The sequence below is a fragment of the Alexandromys fortis genome, unplaced genomic scaffold (genome assembly GCF_014885135.2).
Source record: "Alexandromys fortis isolate MF-2015 unplaced genomic scaffold, M_Fortis_MF-2015_v1.1 scaffold_22, whole genome shotgun sequence".
In the NCBI taxonomy this organism is placed as follows: domain Eukaryota; kingdom Metazoa; phylum Chordata; class Mammalia; order Rodentia; family Cricetidae; genus Alexandromys; species Alexandromys fortis.
Window position 1 is genome coordinate 13588025 of NW_026067900.1, and position 25473 is coordinate 13613497.

At 40.3% G+C, this 25473-nt stretch overlaps 1 protein-coding gene across 8 annotated transcripts in view; it reads left to right on the forward strand.

Annotated features, from left to right (window-relative positions):
- Positions 1–25473, forward strand: part of Myo6 (myosin VI) — a 138163-nt gene that overhangs the window by 102130 nt on the left and 10560 nt on the right. For 5 of the 8 annotated variants that reach the window (XM_050126354.1, XM_050126386.1, XM_050126363.1 and 2 more), the window contains exons 19-31: positions 2875–2913; positions 5963–6056; positions 10978–11108; positions 11203–11280; positions 12994–13123; positions 15405–15495; positions 16246–16396; positions 17817–18025; positions 19427–19505; positions 20864–21024; positions 22062–22088; positions 22495–22524; positions 25151–25189. In XM_050126354.1, coding sequence (XP_049982311.1) covers positions 2875–2913; positions 5963–6056; positions 10978–11108; positions 11203–11280; positions 12994–13123; positions 15405–15495; positions 16246–16396; positions 17817–18025; positions 19427–19505; positions 20864–21024; positions 22062–22088; positions 22495–22524; positions 25151–25189 — 1259 coding nt within the window. The remainder of the gene's footprint in view (positions 1–2874; positions 2914–5962; positions 6057–10977; positions 11109–11202; positions 11281–12993; positions 13124–15404; positions 15496–16245; positions 16397–17816; positions 18026–19426; positions 19506–20863; positions 21025–22061; positions 22089–22494; positions 22525–25150; positions 25190–25473) is intronic. The other 3 variants (XM_050126402.1, XM_050126408.1, XM_050126395.1) reach the window with 2 other exon arrangements.

A 25473-nucleotide genomic window follows, 5' to 3' on the forward strand; every position in this document is an offset into this window, starting at 1 on the left:
GGTTGAAATGGGCCCTAACCTGGGCTTGGTGACACATTCCTGTAATCCCAGACCCGGGTAATTAGGACTAGGAGGATCAGGAGTTCAAGGCTAGTCTCTGGTACCTGGATCAAGATCAGCTCAAGCTGTGTGAGACCCTGTCTCAAAGCCAAAAACCAAACCAGACAAACAAAACAAACAACAACAACAACAACAACAACAAAAACAAAAAAGAGGAAGAATTGGTATGAATCCCGCATCTCTAACTTGATATCTAAAAGCTAAGTTTCTTTTTAAAGCTTCAAAATATAAATATTGAAGAAAAATGTAAAACATTTTTAGGTAGTTGAATTCGAAGGTTTGAATTTTGTTTAAGATATATTAATAAGTTCTTGATTTACTCAGTGAGCAATATTTTTATCTGGTATTTTTCCATTCCAGATTAAACATTTTATAGCATAGTTGGTGTGGAAACAGCGCCTGAGCTAGATGTGGTGTCGTGGCTCCTGCGGTCCCAGGTGACTCAGGAGCCTGACAAAGGAGGGATCACTTGAGCCTGGGCATTCGGGGCCAGGCTGGGTAGCATAACCATCTGACCCCTCCTCAGAAAACACAACACAACATCTCATATGAATATAGTGTTATTGCCAGTAAAAGCGTATTTAAAATGATAGGCATCATAAATAACCTTTAACTGGAGGAAGTTAATCTCTTGTAACTGTTTATCCATAACAATGTCTACTTTTTGCATTGACTGCAAAAACTCTTGAGTGATAGAAATAAAATATTCCACATACGTTTTCTCTGATATGCTTTAAAATGAAGTCTCTTTAATATCATTTTTATTTTGAAACAGGCTCTCATTATGTAGCCCTGACTGATCTGGAATTCACAATATATAATAGGCTGTCCTTGAACTCACAAAAATCCGTGTGCCTCTGCCTCCTGAGTGCTGGGATTAAAGGCGTGTGTTGTCATTCTGGGGTGGTATGAAATCTTAATAGGACTCAACTTTAAACATACTTCAATAGTTCATTAAATTAAAAGTGAGTTGTGTAAGATAAACACAAAGCCGACTCCATTTCAGTAGCACTCCAGTTATCCAGACTCCATTTCAGCAGTACTTCAGTTATCCAGACTCCAGTTCAGTAGTGTCCAGGCTCCAGTTCAGTAGTGCTTCAGTTATCCAGACTCCGGTTCAGTAACACTTTAATTAGCCAGTGTATGGGGACCAAACATGTTCCACCACTTACTTCCAGTAAGTGGTGCTTTAGGAAGAGCAATGTTTTTTGTTGGAAATCTTACTCGATTATAAGCACAAATATTTGCGTCTTTAAAAATAAAATATAAAGGGTTAGAGAGACAGCTGAGAGGCTGAGTGTACTACTCTTGCAGGGGACCCAAGTTCTGCTCCCAGCACCCACATCGGGTGACATACGTGCCCCTGTAACTCTAGTTCCAGGGGATCTGAAGCCTCTGAGGGTAACTGCAACATGCACACACGTATAATTAACATCAAATCTAAAAACAATTACATAAAAACCCATGTGAAGCCTGATTTGCCAAGGGTACTTCCTGCCCCCTGTCTTTGGCTTGTGTTAGTGGACTTCCTTTTCTGTTTGCTCAGCTGATGCTCTGTAATTTTTCCTTCTACTCTTCTGACTTACGCCCATTTTTGGGAGCAAAACAGTGAACTCTGTCTCTGGATTAAAATGAGGGGATTTATAACGGTTGCTTTCTCCCCAAAGAGGCTGTTGATGTGCTTTTCAGTTGTCTGGGGGTACAGACCGAGGTTGGCTTCTGTCAGCTAGTTTTGTGCATGTGACTGTAGTCTTCAGTCAATGCCATGATAACTTTTTTAAATTCTAGTGACAAGTTTACTCACGGCAAAAGAAAGAATGTTGATCTCAGGGATTTGCCATTACTAGCTCCGTGTTCTCAGACCCATCAGTTTTCATCCCTAGGTCTTAATACCTGTGTCACGAGGCTATCAATCTATCCTTGATTAGGTTCATTGTGCTATGTTATTCATTGGATTAAATATAACAATGCTCATGAAAAGCTGTCTTCGAACATCGCCCTGCTCACGGAAGAGCATTCAGCAAAGCCTCCATGTTGCTATTAATTATAGCTATGCTGAACACAATATGTTAATTTAAGAATTAACATCTTAATTTGTATTTTCCAAGTAGCAAAAATAAGCATTTCCATGTAAAATTGCTTTGCAGACTAGCAAAACAAACATAATTTGAGCACACTGAGCCAGGGTAAATTATAATCAGCATTGTGACACTAGGAAAGCGTGGTTAACTGTCTTCATTGTGAAAAATAGTTTCGGGAAACCGTTCGAGTTCTAAAAGCCCTTGAAATATCTAACATTTTAAACTAGGGAAGAGGGTTTCTGAAGCTAGATACAACAGTTTTGTTTTGCTGTGCTGCATGAACTAATTAATGCTGGTGTACAAATCGTGCTCGTTTTAAACGTCTCAGCCCTCACAGCATGTGACACGGCGGTGTCTTGTTTGCCACATGCTCAGATACTGTACGGCAGCGTTGATGCTGAGTACAACCCCCGTATCATCACATGCGCTCACTCATGGCTTGTGTAATTTCCCTTATTCCTCTCATTTGTGAATGTGCCGCTCATTTCCAGCCTTAATTATATGAGTTCTGTGTCAGTAATGGAAGTTATTGTCCTTGACATTTCATTAGCCATTTTGCATGCCGCTGCCTGTTACAGAGTTTGCGTGCCAGGAGGCTATTATAAAATTATAATATGTTACATGTGGATGTTTCTGCACGCTATTTATTCTCATATTGGAGAGTGAATATTAAATCATTTCCATTGTGCTATGTGACTTTTTTTGAAATAATCTTATCTTCTTTCTTTTCTAGACACAGTTAAATTTGCTTCTGGATAAACTACGAAGTACTGTGAGTATATTTACTAAGAAAGTAGGTTTTTTTTTAAAAAAAAACTTTTTATTGTTTTTATTGAGCTATATATTTTTCTCTGCTCCCCTCCGCCTTTTCCCCCTCCCCTTCTACCTTCTCCCATGGTCCCCATGCTCCCAATTTACTCAGGAGATCTTGTCTTTTTCTACTTCCCATGTAGACTAGATCCATGTGTGTCTCTCTTAGTGTCCTCATTGTTGTCTAGGTTCTCAGCAGTTATGAATTGTAGGCTGGTATTCTTTGCTTTATGTCTAAAAGTCACTTACAAGTGAGTACCTATGGTGTTTGTCTTTCTGGGTCTGGGTTACCTCACTCAATATGCTGTTTTCTAGATCCATCTGTTTCCCATCAAATATCAAGATGCCATTTTTTTTTCCATTGCGTAAATGTATCACATGTTTTTTATCCATTCTTCAGTTGAGGGGTATTTAGATTTTTTCCCAGGTTCTGGCTATGACAAACAATGCTGCTATCAACATAGCTGAGCACATGTCCTTGTTGTATGATTGAGCATTCTTTGGGTATATACCCAAAAGTGATATTGTTGGGTCTTGAGGAAGGTTGTTTTCTAATTTTCTGAGAAATCACCGTACTGATTTCCAAAGGGGCTATACCAGCTTGCATTCCCACCAGCACTGCAGGAGTGTTCCCTTTACCCCACATCCTCTCCAGCAGAAGTTGTCATTAGTGTTTTTGATCTTGGCCATTCTTCCAGGTGAAAGATGGAATCTCAGAGTTGTTTTGATTTGCATTTCTCTGATGGCTAAGGATGTTGAGCATTTCCTTAAGTGTCTTTCAGCCGTTTTAGATTCATCTGTTGACAGTTCTCTGTTTAGGCCTGTACCCCATTTTTTTAATTGGATTATTTGAAGAAATAATGGTCTTCTGAAACGACTATTAGTGGTTACCCAAGTAAGCACAGTAACCCTGAGATAATGAGAGGTATCTTTTAAACCACATTCTCTTTCAAAAAGAAGTTGATTTTTAGAGGGCTGGAATTTAGCTCAGTGGTAGACTTTTACCTGGTAATCATGACGCTCGGGATGCCAGCCCCAGTGCACACCCACAGCAACACCCAGTTACACCCACACCCCAAACCCGCACATGCCACAGCCACACCACACAGCCACACTGTCAGCTTTTGAGATGGTAAGGTGTTTATTATTAGTTTTTTTTTTAAGGAAAGGCCAAGTATGCATGTGAAGTGAAATTTTTTGGAAGTTTTTGTTAATGAATGAAGATTTCACAAAAGTGAAAATAGTAATTATAAAAAAGAGCAAATATTTTAATATTAAAGATAAAACATACAATTTATTATAGTAACACTCTTCAGACAGGGCAGTGTGCTGCAGACAAAAATGAACTTGATATTTTTCTGTCCTTTTTAAATGATAAATGTCAAACTTACTACAAGTTCATCTTCTAACTACATTTTGTTGACTCACCTTGATATTGTTTTTCTAGTTGTGTTTTGGTGGTGTTGGCATTGAACCTAGGATTTTGCACACGCTATACAAATGCTCTGCCACTATGCTGTACAACTGGCCCTTGGCTGTTTTTTTTTTTTCTTACATTTTTAGACAGGGTCTCTTCATACAGTTCATGCTGGCCCTGAACTTACAATTAGCCTGTCTTTCCCACAGTGTCCCGGGGAATACAGGTGTGACTCCCTATACTGGGGTTCACTCCAATGTTTGAATTGAAAAACAAAACCCGTCTAGAGAGAAGTTCTAATTGCCGAGTGTGGAGGCACATTCCTGGCAATCCCAGAATTTGGGAAGTTGAGGCAGGAGGCTCTTAATTTTGAGGCCACCTTGGCTTGCATATAGTGAGAGCCTGTCTTTATAACGCAAAATGAAAAAGAAAGACAGTGGATATGTGGGTTATAGAAAAATTGTAATTCCAAGGAAAGTCTTAGTTTTAATACAAACCACAGAGTTGAACTTCATGCTTTTCCCTTTAAGGACCAGTCATTTCCAACAGCCAAATGTCCATTCTGTCCCACAGTTACTACTTTACTTGCTGATGAGTTTGCCTTTGGAGCCATCCAGAAAATCATGAAGTTTCTGAGTCTAAAGTATTTGACTCTTAAGAGCTAAGCATTTTGTTAAAAAATGCAGTATCTTTTTCTTTGAGGATTTTGTACAAGTGTATAATGTATTTGATGGAATTCCCCCTCACTGTTCCTCACGAGCCAGGCATCTTTAAATGCCGTCTGATGGGGCGGCTGTTTTATTTTCACTCCCCAAAGACTGGGCTGCTCTAAAATCACGAGGTGGTTGTGGTTTGTAGAAACATGACATCCAAGTGTCCGTGGTGGTCATTGTTGTTGAAATAACTATTCAGGGTTCTAAGGTGGCCACTTTGAAGAGAAGCATCTGTTTGGATGTCTTTTACTTTATCTTTGTACACAGCACTTGCACTGTGATACAAACAGTATTCCCTCTGCCTCATTCAGCAAAATATGGTCACCACATGGAAGCCCTTAAGCTTTTAAAAACAATGCTTAACAAGCAATACACATAGCGGTGCAGTTTGGGGCCTTATCTTTTTGAAGTTGAATGAAAATAGTGACTTACGTTCGTGTTTTGTTTGCTTACATTTTGGCCGAAATTCCCTTCGCAGCCTCTGTAGAGGCTTCTAGTTAAGCGGTAGGATGTTTGTGCGGTAGGATGTTTGTCTGTGTGTGCAAGGCCTGGCCCTGAAAAACAAAAAGCCAAACCCTCTATGAGAAGATAGTTAAGCCTATAGAGCGCATTGTTTAAAAGTAGTGAAATGCTTTGCACTGAAAGACTTTTTACAAAATGATTTTTGGCAGTCAAAACTAAAACTTCATCTTGCTAATATTTAGTCATAATATAGTCATTAATTTTAAGGTTCAAGTTATAGAAATATGATAAAATTCTAAATTTCTAATTATGTTGTGTCATTAACGTTATTGTGCTGTGGAAGTTGGTGGTATTCAATGACAGTAGAAACATATAGATGCTGTATGTACTATCTTAAAAAGTGTTTCATATTCTTTCAGGGAGCGAGCTTCATTCGCTGCATCAAACCCAACTTAAAGATGACAAGCCACCACTTCGAAGGCGCCCAAATTCTGTCTCAACTGCAGTGTTCAGGTATTTCCATAGTTTCAGGGCCTGTGACAATCTCTGCAAGCAGACAGCTCACCATCCCTTTATTCTGAGCAAAGCACAGGAGGCAGATATGAGCAACATCGACTTCTCCTTTTTGTGAAGTAAAACACATATAAAGAACTTGTTCTTGGAAAACCCAGATCTCCACGCCGGCTGCTTCTGGCAGCAGCAGCCCACACTGGTCCCCATTCCCCACACAACTGGGTTAACTGGGGGGTTGGAGTCCTTGCTTCTCCTCTATCACTTGGGGTGGGAATTTAAACAGGATGAGCCTTTGGGCTCTGTGGCACTTTCATGAATTGATTAATCAGTCACCTCCAGCCCCAGCCCTGACTTCACCCAGTCACAGAAGCCTCAGGCACTGACTCTTGGTGCACAAGCATCCCAGCTGTAGCTGCTGCCCTGCCCTTTCCGCATCCCAGCTGTAGCTGCTGCCCTGCCCTTTCCGCATCCCAGTCATGGATGCTGCCCTGCTCTTTCTACTGCTCAGTTTGGTCTAGCTCAGGCCCTGGTGTCTCTCAAACCTGCTTTTCTGACCTCATTCTGGTCCTTGCAGAGGCCGACTTAGAGCGAGGCTTCAGAGCCCTGCACTTAACTTTGTATTGCAGAGTCCTCCCAGATGAGGCAAGCGTCAGTTTTCCTGACGTCAGGATCTAGCTCTAACTCTTCTATCTAAACTGGAGCTCTCCTCGTTTTTACAGGGCCAGTAGGCCAGCCAGGTTGGCACCACTTAAGTTCATGGTCACTGACCTTTTGGGGCTCTCAAACCTCTCCTGCCTAGTTTCCCTGCTCCACACATTTCAGCAGAGCCAGCCCCCTGCCCCCAGGTCACTTGCTCCCTTAGAGCTCTGCCAGCAGACGGCCTCTTCTCTTACTAAAGCCTCCAAGCTAGTGCCCCCTGGACGCTGCCAAATACTTCTGCTTGTCTGCACCCCCTCACCCGCTCCTGGCCTGTTAAAAGCAGGACTCTCTGGTCCCTGCTGTAGTCTCTTCCTGCCTCTCCTGAGTCAGCAGTGCCCATTAAGTGCAGGCCAGGCCCCGTGGGACTCTGCCCCAATCCACTAAGACACACTGGGCTCCCTCTGTCACTCACATGGCTTCTCCTTCACGGATCTCCTTCCTCCTGTTTTTCTCTAGATCTTTCTCTCTGTCACTCTCCTTTGGATTTCTCTGCTTCCTCCTTCCATTCCTTCTGTAACCCCTGGTGTTACCCAGTATGGTAACCAGGAGATTGACACCTCTATGAGCTCTTAAGCGTTTGAAATATGGCGGACGGGACTCCTGTAGAAAGGATTAATTTTTTTTAGTACTAAAACGTAAGCAGCTATGTGTGCCTGGTGCCACTAAGGACCCATGGCTAGTGTGGCTGTCCTGTTGGGTAGTGCAGGACACTTTCTGTCTCGTTCCTGTGATCTCCTACAGTGAATGCTGTTGCTACCCAACCGAAGCTGACGCCTCCTGTCGCTTGCTTTCTTGCTGCCGTTGCCGTGTACCCTTGCACCTGCTCAATGCATTGGAGACATGCGTGACATCGTCACTCCACAGTTCTGCTTACACACTCTGATGGCTCCCGATGACCATGGGGTGAAGAGTGCAATCCTGGTGCCAGCCTCTGCCCTGTGTATAGCGCCCCTCTTCCCATTTCCTTCTGCTGTGCTCCAGCTACACAGACTTGCTCTTAGTGCTCCGTTCCCTCCTAGTTCCCTCCTATTGCGGGGTCTTTGTACATGCTACTTCCTGTCAGGACATCGTTCTTTCATCCTGCATATGCCGGCTTAGTGACTACTTCCTGTGAAAGCCAGCCTTGATCCTGGCTCCGAAGGGGGCTTTGTTCATGGTGCTGAGGTCTGGCATCTTTAATTTCGCAGCCACAGTTGCAGATTTTATGTATACTTGTATAGTTCTTCATGAGATTGATGAGTCTGCTAGTATAATTATTATATATAATACATGCACACACACACATATATAATACAATTATTTAAAGTTTCCCTCTAGGAACTGTGTTTTGGCTTCCTCAAAGTCCTGGTCTTTCTAGTGTGTATTAAACTAATTCATCATTGACTGGAATACACAATCTATCAGATACAAAACTTTATTTGTGCTTAATTTTAAACAAATACTAGAAAGCCAACTAATATACTTCTGCATATAATAATGAGGGACTCTTTTTGCTTAGTAACTGCATTTATTTGAAACCCTTTGCATGTACATTACAGATGAGTCCGGTTTCTAGCATGCTCTTCCCCAGGTGTTAATAACAGATAATATTCTGAAAAATGCAGTAGTGATGTATTTTGTATACTGTCTTTAAGGGTGATTTTCATTACCTTGACTTTGACTTTTTTCCCTGGATTTTTAGCGTAACGTACTTCTCTCCAAGCAAGCATCTAGCGTGTTAAGCGTGTGGAGCTGCAGTTGTGTGTTCAGATTAGCACATTGTGAGCTTTCTGGCCAGTTGGTGGGATTCCTCCTTCACACAAGAATGCATTTTAACATGGTCAGCTAGGTTGTAGTTTAACAGGTGACTCCATTTTATTGTCTGAAACTGTGATAGTGCTAACCAAACCTTACTTTTTTTTTTTTTTTCCTACTAGCAGCTCTGAGAACTAAAATTTGTTCTGGCCATTCATGAGTTCAAAGCCAGCCTGAACTACATAGCCCGAGTGCTGGGACTGTAGCTCAGTCCAGTGGTAGAATACTTGTTTTAGCATGCGAAAAGCCCTGGTTCAGTCCTCAGAACTGCAAGGAAAAAGCAATGGTCTCCATGTGTTGATTTAATCAGTATACACTATGCCTTAGATGTATTTTTATGCTGGTTAGATAAATTCCAAGACCCTAATCAGTGCATTATTTTATGAGTGTAATACAGTTTTGATGAATAGGTCTTTATTTCTGGTTTTTGTTTTTTTCTTGTTTGTTTGTTTTCCTGCTATAAGCAGTGACTGTGGATATCTCCACATGGCTTTGTCTATAAGTGAGAAAATTGTAATTTAGATTTATAAAAGTAGAAATTACATAAAAGATGAATGTTTCCAAGTTGCCATCTAAAGATATTGCCTTGCCGTTCTCTCTCACAGAGTTTTTATTCTTTTTGCAGTCCAGTAGGCTAGTATTCAATCTGTATAGAAGGGCTGCCTTCCCTAGATTATGTTACAATTAAAAATACACTTATTGAAAATTTTATTTTTTACATTTTAATTTGTCTAACTGAAATTCATTTTGGCATTTGAAATAAAAAAGGATATATTTTCAATTTTGTTTTCCACATATTCATATTCTTACGACTCCTAATTTCTATAATATTGATTTAATAACTACATCTTAATAATTTGAGTAGTTGCTCTTATAGTTAAATAAGCACTCACACTAATGCAATCACCAAAATAACCATTCATTATAGTAATTTTTACTTGGATTTTGTTTTTGTGGTGTTAGAGCTGGAACCCGAGGCCCCATGAGCACGAGCTACGTGCCCCACCGCTGGGCCACACCCCTGGCTCCCAGCACAGTATTTTTTATTAAATAGTCCTCCTGCCTGTTGACTGTGTGACCTGTGTCTGTGCACCAAGTCTGAGTGTGTGAAAGTGGTTGAACGTTTTTCTCTGTGTGACATTTAAGATATAGATCCTATTTTACCTTTCCATTTAGGCCTTTTGTTTTGTTTGTTTTTTCTCTTTTGAGGATAATTAATTTAAGACACTCTCCTAGTTTGCTTTCTTTCATTTCACAACCCTGGAGTCAAGCTCCGTCACTGAGGGACGTCAGGACTGGAAGTCAGTGTGGGAACTTGGAGGCAGAAACCGAAGGACAGGCTGGAAGAACACGTCACTGGATTTCTCAGCTACCTTTCTTATATAATCCAAGACCCCACACCAACTGCCCAGGGGTGGCACCACAGTGGGCTGGGCCCTCCACATCAGTCATTCAGTAAGAAAGTGCCTCACAGATTTGTCACCGGCCAGTTGAGGCCATTTTATCAACAGATGTTCTCCCTTCCCTGATGACTTAAGTTTATTTCAAGTTGGCAAAAACCCACCCAGCACAGAAGCCTTTCTACTAAAATTCCTATCAGATGAATGTCAGGAGCACATAGGGACGATGAAAAAGGAGGGCTTCCTTCCTCTGTAACTCTGACCAGAAAAGCTCATGTCAACCCAAGGCTTAGACTGACCATTTATTAGCATTAAATTAAAATGTAATAATTTATATTTTATCCTGTAGACTCAGCTTCCCAACCAATAGATTAGTTTCTTTAGTAGAAGAGGTCTTATTTTGAGGCTGGGGCTAGAACCCAGGGTCTTGGACATGCAAGGTTAGTGTTCCCTTGGGAGCCACAGTCCCAAACTGGTAGAAAGGTGTGTGTGCACATGCATACATGTGTGTGTGTGTGTGTGAGAGAGAGAGATTATATATGTTATATTACACATAATGTTTAAATAATAAATTCTCTTTTGTATTAGTTCTAGGGAAACTATAGAAATGGAGAGAGTGGCCAAATACAGAATTTTGCTTTCTATAAATTGGGAGCATGGGAACCTTGGGGGAGGGTTGAAGGGGAAGGGAGAGGAAGGGAGGGGAGCAGAGAAAAAATGTAGAGCTCAATAAAAATCAGTAAAAAAAATTGAGCAGAAAAAAAAGACATGATACTGGAACCTTCTAGATTGGGATGCCTCTGTGGAATGATCACTGTGCTGATTTTACATGGGATTTCATTGTGGCTGTTTTAAAGTGATGACTAAGTTGAGCATACTGACTGGAGGTGTGCTTCCTGCCCAGTGTCTCACCGTGATATTCTCTCTCTATAAGTTTTTTTTTTTTTCATAAACGCTCACTGTAACATAGATGAGTTACCCTGCCCTTTTGTATTGTGACTGAGAATTATCTGTGCTCATGACTCTAGGTATGGTGTCGGTGCTGGACTTAATGCAAGGAGGTTTCCCTTCAAGAGCCTCATTTCATGAACTCTATAATATGTACAAGAAGTACATGCCAGACAAACTTGCAAGATTGGATCCAAGGCTATTTTGTAAGGTATAGATGCTGCTTCGATACAAATTTCTCAGCAACAAACCTTTTCTATTCATTTCTAGTTGGAGCTCATTTTTTTTTAAAACTTCTTTTTCAGGCTCTTTTTAAAGCTTTGGGATTAAATGAGGTTGACTACAAGTTTGGGCTAACGAAAGTATTTTTCAGACCCGGCAAGGTAAATCTGTATTTTAAACTTTAGCGTATGGTAGTTGGGCTTGGTATATATTTTCTTGGTTATTAGGAATTGATGTTATTATTACATTACATACAACAGTGTGAAATTATGTTTCATTTCCCACAGTTTTCCTGTTTGGGGGTGTTTCATATTCTGAGTTTAAATTTTAGTTTTCATTAGTGTTGGAATCAGAGCATTGTTGAATTTTTTTTTCTTAAATAGGGAATAACCAAATACCTCTACTATTTAAAATAAGTTGAAAGAATTTCTAGACTATTTTAATTTATGAGCCAGTTAGGTAGCTCTGCATGTAACTGAAACTGGCCTGGATTTGCCTGATTGTCCCAGGCTCCAAAATGCGGGGATTATAAGCATGTGCCGCTTTGCATGGTGAGATTTCATAGTATGTCGGAGTCTTCACTCTGAGAGAGTTTCCCTCGAGTGTGGTAGACATATAAGGCATATGAAATTGGACTGGAGTTTGTACTGACTGCTGCCAAATTTTCAGTGAAGGAGTGTATAAACACCGCATATATTAGGTTGTATTTTTTGGCTGACATAGTACTTCTCTGAGGCATTCACTGACTGTAGAATACTTCCTAGCTAACTGTATTCTGTACACAAACACTTAAGTGTTATTATTAACACTGTTCATAAGTGTTAATAATAGCATTTCCACATTCCTAGCATTTAAATACTAACTTAATTATTACATCCTTATCGTTGTAAATGGAATTGTATTGCAGCTAAATAGCCAATTATACTATCAACTATCTATAGTGTCTTGAGGATAAAGTAATTATAATAAATCTGATCTCACATTTTTGAGCATGAGATGTGTGTTTGCACGACTAAGTAAGGGTTTTTCTCTGTGGTGTCTTTGTCATGGAACCCATACCATTTCCTATGAAAGATTAGAAAAAAAAAAGATGGATGTTCCTAGTTGGCTTTGCTTTAGTGGTGTTTATCATAAATTCAACATTTCTCCTATTTTAGAGGTATAGTAACTATTTAGTTAATAGCTGGATAGAGAAAGAACTTGGATTATTTACCTCCAGAAAAATGTAAAAGGGTTGTTGAAAGCTTAAAGCAAGCAGATTCGGAGATGTGTAGTCTTTCTGTATCTTTAATGTTTTCATGATTTAAAAACTGCAGTGTGATATTTGGTGAAGAATGGGGATAATTCTGGAATTTGATAGTAAATAGCAGAAATAACACATTTTATTCATTAGTAGCCAAATATTCATTGCCTTTGTGTGGTCTGTCTCTTAGTTCAATTTCTTATTCTTGTCTAAAATGGGGGTAGGTGTTGGGAGAGATAATACTTTTGGTGGCTTTCCTGTTATAGATGGCCTTTACTGTCAAAAGCTGTGTGTGTCTGAGAATGCAGATGAACTGGCTCAGACACGTTAGCCCCTTTCAACATTTCCCTCAGATGTCTCTGTAATTACTCATTTAAGAGCTTTTCCTATTCCTATTTTTGGTGCCTTTTAGGAATAAGTAACCTTCCTAAGCTTCAAAAATTACTGAAGGACAAGAGAAAAGGGCTATGAAATATGGCCAAGCAAGTTTAAGTTCTCTGTTTGCCCTGTTGGAGTTGGCCTTTAGTGATTTTCAGGAAGTTAGACCTGGGACTTGACTTCCATGAATTTTGTTTTCTCCGTTTGAACACGTTTACCATTTAATGCTGACACTAAGTTATCTTACTCCTAGTTTGCAGAATTTGATCAGATTATGAAGTCTGACCCTGATCACTTAGCGGAGTTGGTGAAAAGAGTCAATCTTTGGCTAGTCTGTAGTCGCTGGAAGAAAGTTCAGTGGTGTTCCCTGTCAGTCATCAAACGTGAGTATTCTCTCTCTCTGGGGTAGTATCACGTTCTGTAATCCCAGCGCTCGGCAGGTTCCTGTAGAAGAATCAAGAGTTCATGGCCTCAGGGTTGGAGAGATGGCTCAGTGGTGAAGAGCAGGGCTGCTTTTCTAGAAGACCTGGGTTTGTTTCCCAGCAGCCACATGGCAGCTCACAGCTGAGTGCAGTGACGTTCCAGGGGATCCCATGCCCTCTTCTGGCCTCTGCAGGCATTGCATGTATATGACTCAGACATTAAGGCAGGCAAAACATCCGCACACAAAGGAAAATTAAAGAAAAAAGAAAGTTCAAGGCCTTCCTGGTGTACATAGTGAGACTCTGTCTCAGTAACAACCAAATCCAAAGTGCTTACCAAACTGTTCTAGTTCACATCAAGATTTGTTATTTTGGCAGTGATATGGTTTGAGGGATGTTGTGAGCTGTCTCATGGATGCTGCAACTTTGGTACCTGTTGTGTCTGGTGGAATGGTCCCCCAGTACCCCAGTCAGCATTTGTGGACTTATTTTTATTTTTTAAAGGTCTGACATTTACTATCTGAGATATGTTCTAGGAGTGTTAATTTCATCATGTCCTAAGCAATACAGAATTTACTCCCTTCTTTTTCCTCTTTAGCTCTTTGACTCTCAACCCTGCCCCATATCTTCCAGTTTTAACTGAAGCTTTTCTCCCTCTGCTTTGGCACCTACATTAGGTATTCTCGGTAGATGATCTGTGTTTTGTCTCTCTCTATCTCTTGTCATCCCCCACCCCAAGTCTATTTAACTTGAAGTGCTGTGTATTGAACTCTGGGCCTTCCAAATGCTAAGCAAGCTACACCCCTGGGTGTTGTCTCTCTTTTCTTATTCATGAAATCTCATTAGTTATCAAATTATGTGGATTTTGGCTTCGGATAGTATAATCCTTTATCTTCATTGTCAAAACTTTAATATAACCTCTCTTTATAACTACACAATAACTTCATTAGCTCCAAAAATTGCTTACTAGCTCCCTGCCTCACTTGTATTTTTAAACCAGGAGACTTTCCTACCCCTCCTTGAATAGCTGGCAAGGTTTGAATTCCCAGACTTTTTTTCTAGGCTATAGCTGGGGTTTGTTTTTACACCATCTCCTGTCCCTCCCCTCTGAGACTCACTCTCAGTACACTGGACCAAGCTGCGTTCGAGTGTAGTTCTGCTAGGCTGTAGCAGCTACTTCCTTCTGGTCTAAAACATGAGTGAGTGCAGAGTATTTTGGATTACTTGATGAAAATTTAGTGTTGGGAACTATATGACGATCAGTCACCATGCTCCCTATGCAAGAACACTTAAAATAGTGCTGTGGATGTAGTAGGATTTAGTAGAGAAATCTTTACTAATGCAAGAGTAAAATTCACTTGGTCTAGCACAAAGGAGTTTGGCATTATTCTTAAAACTTTTTGTTAGACAATAGTGCATGTTTATAAAATAATATCATAAGGAAAATATAAATGTTTCCTGTTGTAGGAGGCTGCTTTTTTGTTTCCCAGATGCCCAGACTTCCGAAATAATCATAAAGAAACTATATTATTTAAATCACTACTTGGCCCATTAGTTCTAGCTTCTTATTGGCTAATTCTTACATATTAATTTAACCCATTTCTATTAATCTATGTATTGCCATGTAGCTGTGGCTTACTAGCTAAAGTTCTGGCATCTGTCTCTGGCGGGGCTACATGGCTTCTCTCTGACTCCGCCCTTCTTTCTCCCAGCATTCAGTTTAGTTTTCCCTGCCTAGCTCTGTTCTACCCTATCAGGCCAAGCCAGTTTCTTTAACCAATAGTATTCACAGCATACAGAGGGGAATTGCACACCACAAGTGTGCTAGGAAATTCTAGACACCAGCAGCTGAAAGGTTATTTTCCTGTAGGACTCTTATATACCATACCTATAATGTTCAGTGTGGATTTCCAGAAAAAGGTAAACTGTGTTTCTTAAACTCATTTGGCAGGTTAACTTTTTAAAAGACATAATATTTAATAGACATTTAACAGAAATATGGCCCAGGACAGTTTGTTAATAGTACTGCAGAATACATTTGAAATATAATACTAGCTGCATCAATCATTTTTTAAAATAACTTTTAAGAAGTTAAAGAAACATTAGACTTCTCAATTTTGATGAGCGAATAACATATTCATCAAGATTTTATGAGAATTGCTTTTTGGAAGTGAATGTGTTTTAAATTTATGTCCTGTTTAAACCAAAATTTTCTGTCATTTTATTTTACTCTTACACATAGTGAAAAACAAAATAAAATATCGAGCTGAGGCGTGCATTAAAATGCAGAAAACCATTCGAATGTGGCTGTGCAAAAGGAGACACAAACCACGGTAAGATGAACAGGGTCTGCAGATCTCTACAGCACTACAGTATAAAAGGCGATGCCATCACGATGAAGAGCATCTGGGTCCTGTTCTATCTGCAAATGGCTTGTTTGTGCTGCGTGTTGGAATCGGCTCGTGCATTACTTCGCTTGGTGCTACCAAAGGTTTGAGTGACTGGCAGAAAAGTGAGCACTAAGAGGTTGGAATGGAAGACTGAGCGAGACTGCTATTCTGGTTACTGGATGGTTTGAGTTTCTCGATGATGCCAAGTTAGATGGTATTTTGGAAGATGCTCAATAGCCTGATCAGAATTTCAAGAATGTTCATAAAAATGATCTAGTTTTGTTTGTGTATCATTTTGCTGTATGTATTTCCTTTTCATCTTATTTAAAAACGTGTGTTACCAAGTTACTTTTTAAACTTCGAAAGTTTGAATGGCTGTTGACGGCATACCTTTTCATTGAGGTGCTGGGTCCTTTGAGTTTGGTAATTTGAACCCTGATTTTCCAGCCTGAATATGGTTGCCCTCAGTCTTATTGACAGTCATTAGTACTGTTCATTCGTTTATTTGATGCTTTTCATACGTGTACTTGGTTCTTTTTATACTGAATGAGAGACCCAAACAGACTACTAAGCAACACTGCAGACAGAAGTGACCTGCCCGTTTAGCCGCAGTGTTCACTTTCGAGTTTCCATGAGAGCCCTCCTAGACCGTTAGCTGGTAGGCAACTATCTGATGGCGCCTTCCTGTTGCAGCATTGATGGCCTGGTCAAGGTGGGCACACTGAAGAAACGACTCGACAAGTTCAATGAAGTTGTAAGTGCGCTAAAAGATGGGAAGCCGGAGGTGAACAGGCAGATCAAAGACCTGGAGATTTCCATTGATGCCTTGATGGCCAAAATTAAGGTGGGTCATTTTAACCCAGCTTCCTTTTTTTTTGTGTGTGTAATTTGCTGTTTTTGTTATTGGTATTGAACTTGTATAGGAAAATATCATTATTTATTCAAGATATGAAGCATTAGCAAGTGGTACCCACATTAATCTTTTCTCAATATCTGAAAAATTTTATATTAAAAAGATAATCTTTATGTGATTTTTATCTGTTGCAAAATACTACACTTTAGAGAGTAACTAAAATACTAAGCTTAATTGTCAAGCTTTTACAGTCATGATTCAGACAAGGTTAATGTGAATTAATTTGTTTTATGCTTTTCTACTTTCCAAAGCCAATTTTTATTCCACTGTGTTTATTTTTTGTTCTGGTGGCGCTTGGGATTGAACAAAGTACGTTGAGTATGGCCAGCAGATACTCTTCTACTGAGCTACAGAAATGAAGCTGCTAAATTATAAAAGTAATGCGTCATGGTTGAAAATGGAAAGGAACTCACTCAGCACTCTTTTATAACACCATACTAAGCATTCAGATAATACATGTTTGTGTTTACCTTATAGCCATACTTTGTATGTACACGTTTTTACATAGTTCTGTCATAGACATACGTGTCCTTTCGTACCTCTGCTGTTAGGTTACATGATTTGTCATGGTTAATACATTATCTTCAGAGTTTGCTCAGCTATCTAAAAAGTAGCAATTACTTTTCTTCATTTTTAAGGGGAAAGTGGACTATTTTGACTTCGTTTTCAATTGCTTGATTATTAATGATACTGAAAAGATTTTCTATAATCTTTGTTATCATATTTAATCTGTTTCGGTTTCCTCAATTCTAGGTTAGGTTTTTACAGGCTTTTCTTAGGGAGCACTCAGAAGACAATGCACTTAGATTAAGCCTTTTGTAGTTCTGGTAGACAAGGTAAATATTAGAGGCAGAAAGAAAAAAAAAACACATGAAGAAAAGGATGAAAATGCTACAGTAGACTTAGCTGATTTTACAGATTACAGGTGGGACTGGTTTATGAGGTTATCATCATCAATCAAAATTAACCCAGGAAAATCATCCGACAAGTTCAGATGTAATTTCCCAATGCTCTGTAGGTGCTGACTGAATGTTATAAGTAAGGAGAGCAGGCTTTGGCTAAATGAGATAGTCATTCCATTTATGAGGCTCCTCAGCTTCATCACTGGGTTAGGGTTACCCTGGGCTATGTGAAATTCTGTTTCAAAAAAAATATGAATGGATTTGTTGGTAAGTTTTGCCAGCTGTTTTTATGTTACTTAGAGTTCTTTTTCTACAATGTGGAAACCCACAAAACACTGCATTTATCATTGTAACCAGTTTAAAGCATGTGGTTCAGTTGCACTAAGCCTATCAGTGTTGTGTGGAGGACATCACTTCTTATGTACATGTTTAATGTTTGACTTTTTAAGTCTACCATGATGACGAGGGAGCAAATACAGAAAGAGTATGATGCACTTGTTAAAAGCTCAGAAGACCTCCTCAGTGCCCTGCAGAAGAAGAAGCAGCAGCAGGAGGAGGCGGAGAGGCTGCGGCGCATTCAAGAGGAGATGGAAAAAGAAAGGAAGAGACGCGAAGAGGATGAAAAGCGTCGACGGAAGGAGGAGGAGGAGAGGCGGATGTAAGGCTTTGTGTTGTTCTGACGAGAAGCCTCCAGGCTGATGGGGGTGGCCGTTCTGAAACTGTATTTCCACTCCTGTCAGATGATATTTATTGATTCATATTCTTTGTGACAGGGATTCAGAGTAGCCCAGGCTGGCCTGGAATTCTCATCTTCCTGCTACAGCCGTCTGAGTGAGCTTTGTACTTACACACCAACATCAAACAATTTTACAATGAGTTTGAGAAAGAATTAATGCTCATTGTATATAGTTATATGCAGTTGTTAACCATAGATTGGATGCTTCTAATCCACAAACCTGAAAACTGAAAAAAACTACAGTCTGAACATTTTTTATTCCATGTATGTGTGCATGTGTGTGCTCGCACATGCTACTTCTTTGCCATGTGTGCACATGGAAGTCAGCCACTTGTGGACTGGTTCTCTCTTTCACCACGTGGCTTCTTGGGATCGATGGGGTCAGTCTGGTGGCAAGTGCCTTTACCATCTGACCCATCTTGTTCACCCTAAAGTCTGAAACTTTGTGAGTGAGTGGAAGCACAACAACTTAATTTAATACAGTCCCCCTTTACTTTATTCCCTATGGCTTTTGGAGACGGTCTTTGAGCCCCGCTGATCCGCATTTTGCTAGATAAATCAGGATGTCCTCAAACTTGTGACAATCTTCTTACCAATGCCTCTTGGTGCTGTGTTTACAGGCATGAGCCAACCTGCCCAGAAAATTGTATTTTGTTTTAAAACATATTAACTGTACCTATTGGTGCGGTTCATGTGATACTCACATACATGTGTAGTGTGCATTTGGCACACCCACACACTCCTCTCCTTCCCTGTCTTCACCTGGTGAGCACTCTTCAGCATCCCTGGAAATCACTGTTGTGCTTTCAGATGGGGTTCTCTCTTTTCCTTAGTTTCTTCGTGAGCGAGAATGCGCAGTTGCCGTGTTTCCTGGCTTATTTCACTTAACACGACACCCTCCACTTCCATCCATTTTGCTGCAGATGGCAGTATTATTTTTTATCCCCTGCTGTGCTCCTGGCTGATTCTACATCCTAGTTATTGTGGATAATAATACAGGATGTATTCTGTAATACAGGATGCTTCTGTAAGCCCGGCATGCATTGCCCTTTTCTACGCCAACTGCATTTCCTCTGTGAACGCATCATTACCAAGTTTATCTGGAAGTGCTTTACATTATGGAAGATGATTGTGTTTGCTTTATTTAGAATTGTTTAGGGGGGAGCTAAATCTTATGATAGTTGAACCGAGTTGATGATGCGTGTGGCCTGAGACTAGCTTGGGTCCATCCTGCTCTGTGGTGCCTGTTAACCTATAGCTCCTTTGTCTTCTGAAGGATTTCTCATAGTTAAAAATTTAAAGAGTTCTCTCTCCTGTTCTCAGGAAACTTGAGATGGAAGCAAAAAGAAAACAAGAAGAGGAGGAAAGGAAGAAGAGGGAAGACGATGAGAAACGGATCCAGGTGTGTGCTCACTGGACTGTATTCCTATCAGATAGAAGCCACAAGTCATGAAAAAGCTGAAGAAAACTCATTGGTTTACCTAGGGGTGAAAGGCTGGTCTTGAAGGGAGTGTGAGGTGGGGCTTGATGCTAGGGAAGGGAGTTCCCAGGCTTTGTCACCAACAGAAATGGTGACATTATATATCACCACGAATTTCTCTTTGTAGAGCGGGGATAAATAATAGTCTTATTAAATGAGTTGCCACATATTAAAGCTTGCAGAACAATTCCTAGCTCGGTAATCATTATTATTGTTACTCTATTAAGGGAAAATCAGATTAGCATTCTCTTAAAACATAACTTTGGGAACCAGAAAACTTTATGTTTTTGTGAGGTAATCGAGGGACCATGAGATGTAAAGAAGAGATGTTAAGGGAGAGAGGAAGACAATGGAACAAAGTAGAAGGGAGAATCATGGGGAGAGAGGGTGCAGTGGGAAAGGGGGCAGAGAAATGAGGTAGGGATGGAGAAGTCACCCCAAGTGAACTATGTATAAAAAACCCATACGGAGATCTATTACTTCATAGTAATACAAGCTAGTCAAAGAAGAAGAGAGTTAATTCGAGGGTGGGGAGACATGGGAGGAGTTAGAAGGAGAGCGGAAAGGCAAGGGGGAAGTGATGTAATAACGTTTAGTTAAATAGATTCTTAAAATTAGAAACGTTTCTTAAAAACAACTTCAGTTTCTGCAGTGTTATTTTATAACTATAGATACTTGTATGAATGAGTTAGGCTTAAGAAAGTCCTCAACTCCCAGTTTGTTTGTTTTATTTGTTTGTTTTTGTTTTTAAGAGGGGGGTTTCTCTGTGTAGTCCTGGCTGTTCTGGAACTGCTCTGTAGACCAGGTTGGCTTTGAACTCACCGAGTTCCACTTGCCTCTGCCTATCAAGTATTGGGATTAAAGGCCTGTGTTCCCACCACCTGGCCCCCAATTCCCAGCTTTTAGATTCCTGGCTGAGATGATTGACATGTTTGACTTACCTTGTTCTCATGGTATGGACTTGTAAGTCCGTCATCAGTCCTGTATCCACTGCATATGTGTAGGTGTTAGCGCCCGGATGCTTCTGTGGCCCTGGGGTTACTCACGCTGTGGTCACGGAATGGTGGGGCCACCGTGTCTCCTTTCTTTTGGCATTGGGAAAGTGAAGCATTAATGATAATATGTGTGAGGGGGCGAGGGGGCGCTGGGAGAGTGAGAGCCTTGGGTTTAAGCAGTGTCTGTTAGCAGAGAATCTGGCCCAGGCCTCTAAGTTCCTTTTGTTTGAGGTAATAGTTTTGGGACCGAAAAGCTCTTGCTAGGTTTGGCTCTTTGTGCTGCAGGCTGAGGTGGAAGCGCAGCTGGCCAGACAGCGGGAGGAGGAGTCCCAGCAGCAGGCGGTCCTGGCGCAGGAGTGCAGGGACAGGGAGCTGGCCCTGCGCATCGCCCAGAACGAGTCCGAGCTCATCAGTGACGAGGCGCAGAGTGATCTGGCGCTCCGAAGGTACTGGGGCTCTGGGTCCGCCTGACCTGGGCTTTCTTGGGCTTCTGGCTTCTTATGTCTGTTTGAAGAGGACTAGGAGAGAGGCGGAGGTTTTTGACATATTTGAAGTAAAAGCATTTTAAAATTAGTTGGATTTGCTTTTGCATTCAAATGAATGAAACAATTGATTTTCCATTTAGTTATTGAACGGTTAAAACATAAAACCCCAATTTTCAGTTAATGGTTGTTCTGTTAAGAACAAAACTCTGCTTGATTGCTGAAATTGTTTAAGGGTATTGTGTACTGGGTAGAAATTTAGCTTCTAAATACTTGCTAAATACTGACATAGACGTTAGTGACTATATTATAATTATAATGCAACCCAATACTTATAAAGCAGGGAGTCTTTAGTTTCCTAACATAAATTTGAAACAACTCACCACATTCTTAACACTTGCAGTGAGGCGCAGTTGGCCCTCCCCCGTGTCTCAAAATCAGAACGATTCATTTACAAGGAGGAAAACTAACCTTGCAGAAATGTTTTGGTTCCTTAGATTCTGACTTATGTCTAGATATTATGGTGGAGTTTGGAGCAGTATGGAAGTTCTTAATATTTGGCATCAAGTTGCAAAAAAGCTAACATTTATCGTTTAAGAATGCAGAAACATGTGTTTTTATTATTCATGTAAAAATCCAAAACAAATCTGTGAGGGGTATATGCTTTCTCCATCCGGAGAGGCCTGAATAGACGACATACACAGTCTTGGTTTTCAGAAGTGTCAGGGTATATTCAATTTTGACCACAAGATGGCGCTATTTGCTTGTAAAAGGAAAAGGCAGTGCCATCCAGGTGGTTAGAGTTTACTTAACTGCAAAGATGGGTTGTGCTCATTTACCATCACTAGTTTTTCCTGTGTGGTTATTTGAAAAGCTTTGGAGTCTGAACCATATATGAAAGTGAATGAATTGTGTGTGAGCAGCCTAGGACCGTGCATCAGTTAGGTGTGTTGTAATACATGGCTTCTGCTGTACTAAACGTTTCCAAGTTACTTTTTCAGCCCAAGTTCCTGTCCAGCAACTTCTAAGTAAGATTTATTTGCACACATGAAATATATTTTCCAATATCATCCTAATCCATTACACTTATGATCCCTGATGCAAACTGATAACTGCAAATCACATGAAATTGTAGAGAAATTCAAATTTCTATTAACACCAAATCTCACAGCGTATGAATGTCATGAATGTCTGAATTTTCCCATCTTAATATATTTGTATTTGCTTTTTAATTTGTTACTAATTCCATTAATTTGTTGTTTCTCAATCCCAATGAGTATTTTAAAAACACATTAAAGTCTCAATGATCTTATGTAGATCAAAGATAACTTGTATTTTGAAATCAATAAGTAATTTTAACACAAATTCACACAATTCAGATTTTCACAGTTCAGACCTGGTGGCGACAGTAACCAAATCATATTCTTTTTACAGACCTAATGGAGCAAGACCGCATATGACACCGTATGTCATTCTTCCTCGTCTCTTTAAAGATTCGGTTTATTTTGTGAGAAGTCATCCCCTCCTTGAAATGCATTTTAAGTTGCTTCCTTTTATTAAAGACAATGAAATCATTTCCCCCCTTTTTCTTGCCTAGGGAAAGGTTTAAATGCAGCCATGGGAGTTCGGGACTGGCTTCCCCTTTCTTCTGTTGTTTCCACTTTAACACCAAACTGTTTCATGTGTTGTGAACTCACTCCTCATCGCAGCTGTGGAGGAGGAAGAATAAGTAAAAGGCTTAGTTTTCCGCGTATGTGATGCTTGGCCTGCTAACCCGCAGACTGGGTCTCGTCTGAGGTCTATGGGCAATGCTTCTTTTACTGTCGGTTTCCTCAGTGACACTGGGAAATAGCAGGACATACCTTATTCATCTGAGGATGGTTACACAGCCTGAATTTTAGCAGGATTAAGGTAGCTGTCAACTGTCAGGCTGTAGCCTCATGAACAGGTGTGTCGTAACCAGCAGGGGCTGTAGCAACAGCTCCCCGGGAAATCCACGTAAGGGGACAAGGACAGCCATTCATGACGAAAGTTAACTATGGAGCTGCATAGTCGCCATAGAAGACACGATCCCTAACCAGATGTGTCTGCTTTGAGAGCCACCATGAATACGACAGCTAGGAGTGCGAACTGTCCGGAGACTCTCACGAGCTCTAATGCCACAGCCTCAAGAACAGTGCTCTTCAGAGTTTTACACAAAATGAGGCTTTACCTCCTCTCAGTTACACAAGGCTTGCAGCTGCATAAAAGCTGCATGTTAAAAAAATATATATTGTACGTTAAAACTATGTAGAAATACATTATTAACATTTAAAACAATTTACATGTAAAATGTATTTTTGTGTGTATGCTTCACATTTATGTGTGTGGCATACATGTTTATCTGATGTGGGTCAGCGGACAGTTCCTGTACAGGACACCCAACACCTCACCAGGCACCGGGAGCACAAGCTTGCAGCACTGTTATTACCTTAGCACCAACCAGAAACGTAGAGTAGTTGGTGAGAAGCCGCCGTCTACTTTCTTCCATTAGAACAACCACTTTAGAGTTGTCGTTTGAGTTTGTTAAGTAAACTCTGTATTGATGTCTAAGGTGACATTGCAAACATTTGCAGGTAGCTCAGCATATGCAGAAGGCGGAAGCACCTAGGTGCAGGGGCCGGTTTGGCTCAGCGAAACTCCTGGAGTTGGTGTAGAATCTGGTGTAGAATGTTGGTGAGGGTTAGAGAGGAGAGTGACTTGGTAGAAGTTGTCTCCTGGTGCTGAAACTTTAGGAGACATCTCTATATGATCAGCAGACCAAGATCAGCAGTGATCAAGAGCTTGGGAAAGTGGTTTGACTCCTCAGGAGCCTGCTGTGGGGAAACAGGTGGAAGCACTTTAGGAGAAGGAGATGGTTAAAACCAGACTGGAACTGAGACAGGGAGACGGTAGAATTGCAAATACTTTAAAAATTAAAAAGTTACACAATTCTGAAAAGCTGATATATAAGTAGAGATGGATAGTGTATTGCCAAAAGATAATTTTATTAGATCATGCTTCCATAGTTTACTTTGTGGGTTTTATCTGGGCTAGTCAGCTTCCACAGGTGGAGTTTCTTCTACTGTGCTTGCTTGGGCAACTATCCAGAAATACCAAGCATTGCCAATATATATATATACACACACATACGTATTGAATTACATATATTTAATTATATGTACACACACACACAATTGCAGACCTCTGCCCCTTCATCAGAGTTCCAGCTGCTTGCAGGCATCTAGGAAACTGTCCCCACAGCCAACACATCCATCTTCTTAACTTGTGATTTTTTTTTTCCTGAAGTGTTTGTGGTTGCTAGAATTGGATGCATAGAACATATATGAAAATGATTAATTATGAAGGGGAAAAAAGCAAAGGACAGAGATGAAATGGAATCAAGACGGTGCTGGTTTTTTGAGCCCAGTGAAACTGCCACTCTGCTTCACAGACTTTAGCACACGCTGAGGGAAGCGACAGTCTGCCAGTAATTAAAGACATAGCAGCTTTTGTTGCAGACGTACTTATCCTTCAAGGTCAGACCACATCAGGCATTTCACTTAACAGGTGCTTTGTATCGATTTTCTCCTTTCCTTTTTTAAATATATACTTTGGTTTGGGGCTAAAGATCTCCAGACTGTTATCTGAGCACATCAGCTCGGTTTACCACCATGAAGCTTTGTCAGACTAACGGAGATGCGCTGAGCATCTTTGCTGCAAAACTCCTGGTACAGCATCTATATCCTGCCAAGTTTCCTGCGCGCATTTAGAGCATGCTATTTATATTCTGCACATAAAAAATACCCCCGAAGCATGGTCCTCATGAAATTTTATCTGAAAATTTTTACGCAGTGTTAGAGATGTGCTCAAATAACTCTAAACTCAAAGATCTTGCCATGTTTTATGGGTAGAATTATGAGAAAGTATGTCATTAACAGATACCTTACAAAGTAAAGAGTTACAGTATTGATAATATTAAAACTTAATTGTATTTTCATATACTTTAAGCAATTTATGTGATATGCCTTACGTATATAATTGTATTATATTATCATTTTTTTTCTTGTAGGGAACAAATGGCCAAAGAAATGTCAGAAATTTTGAGTAGGTTAGTGCAGTGTGTTTACAGAAATAAATATTTACTACAAAAATCATACTTTTAAATTCCTTTTGATTATTTGGACTAGAATCTGTTGTATGAATGGCTCACTAACTTCCAATGTAATATCTCTGTTTGAGAAATACCATTTTAACACAGAAAAAAGCAGCTTTCTTCTAACCCGTGTTTCTCACTGAGGACACAGTGGCATTTTAGATGGGGCGAGTCTTCACTGGTGCTGGGTCTCACTCTCGGTCATCTCCCCGGGGGCTGGGAGTGCTCTCCCTCATTCG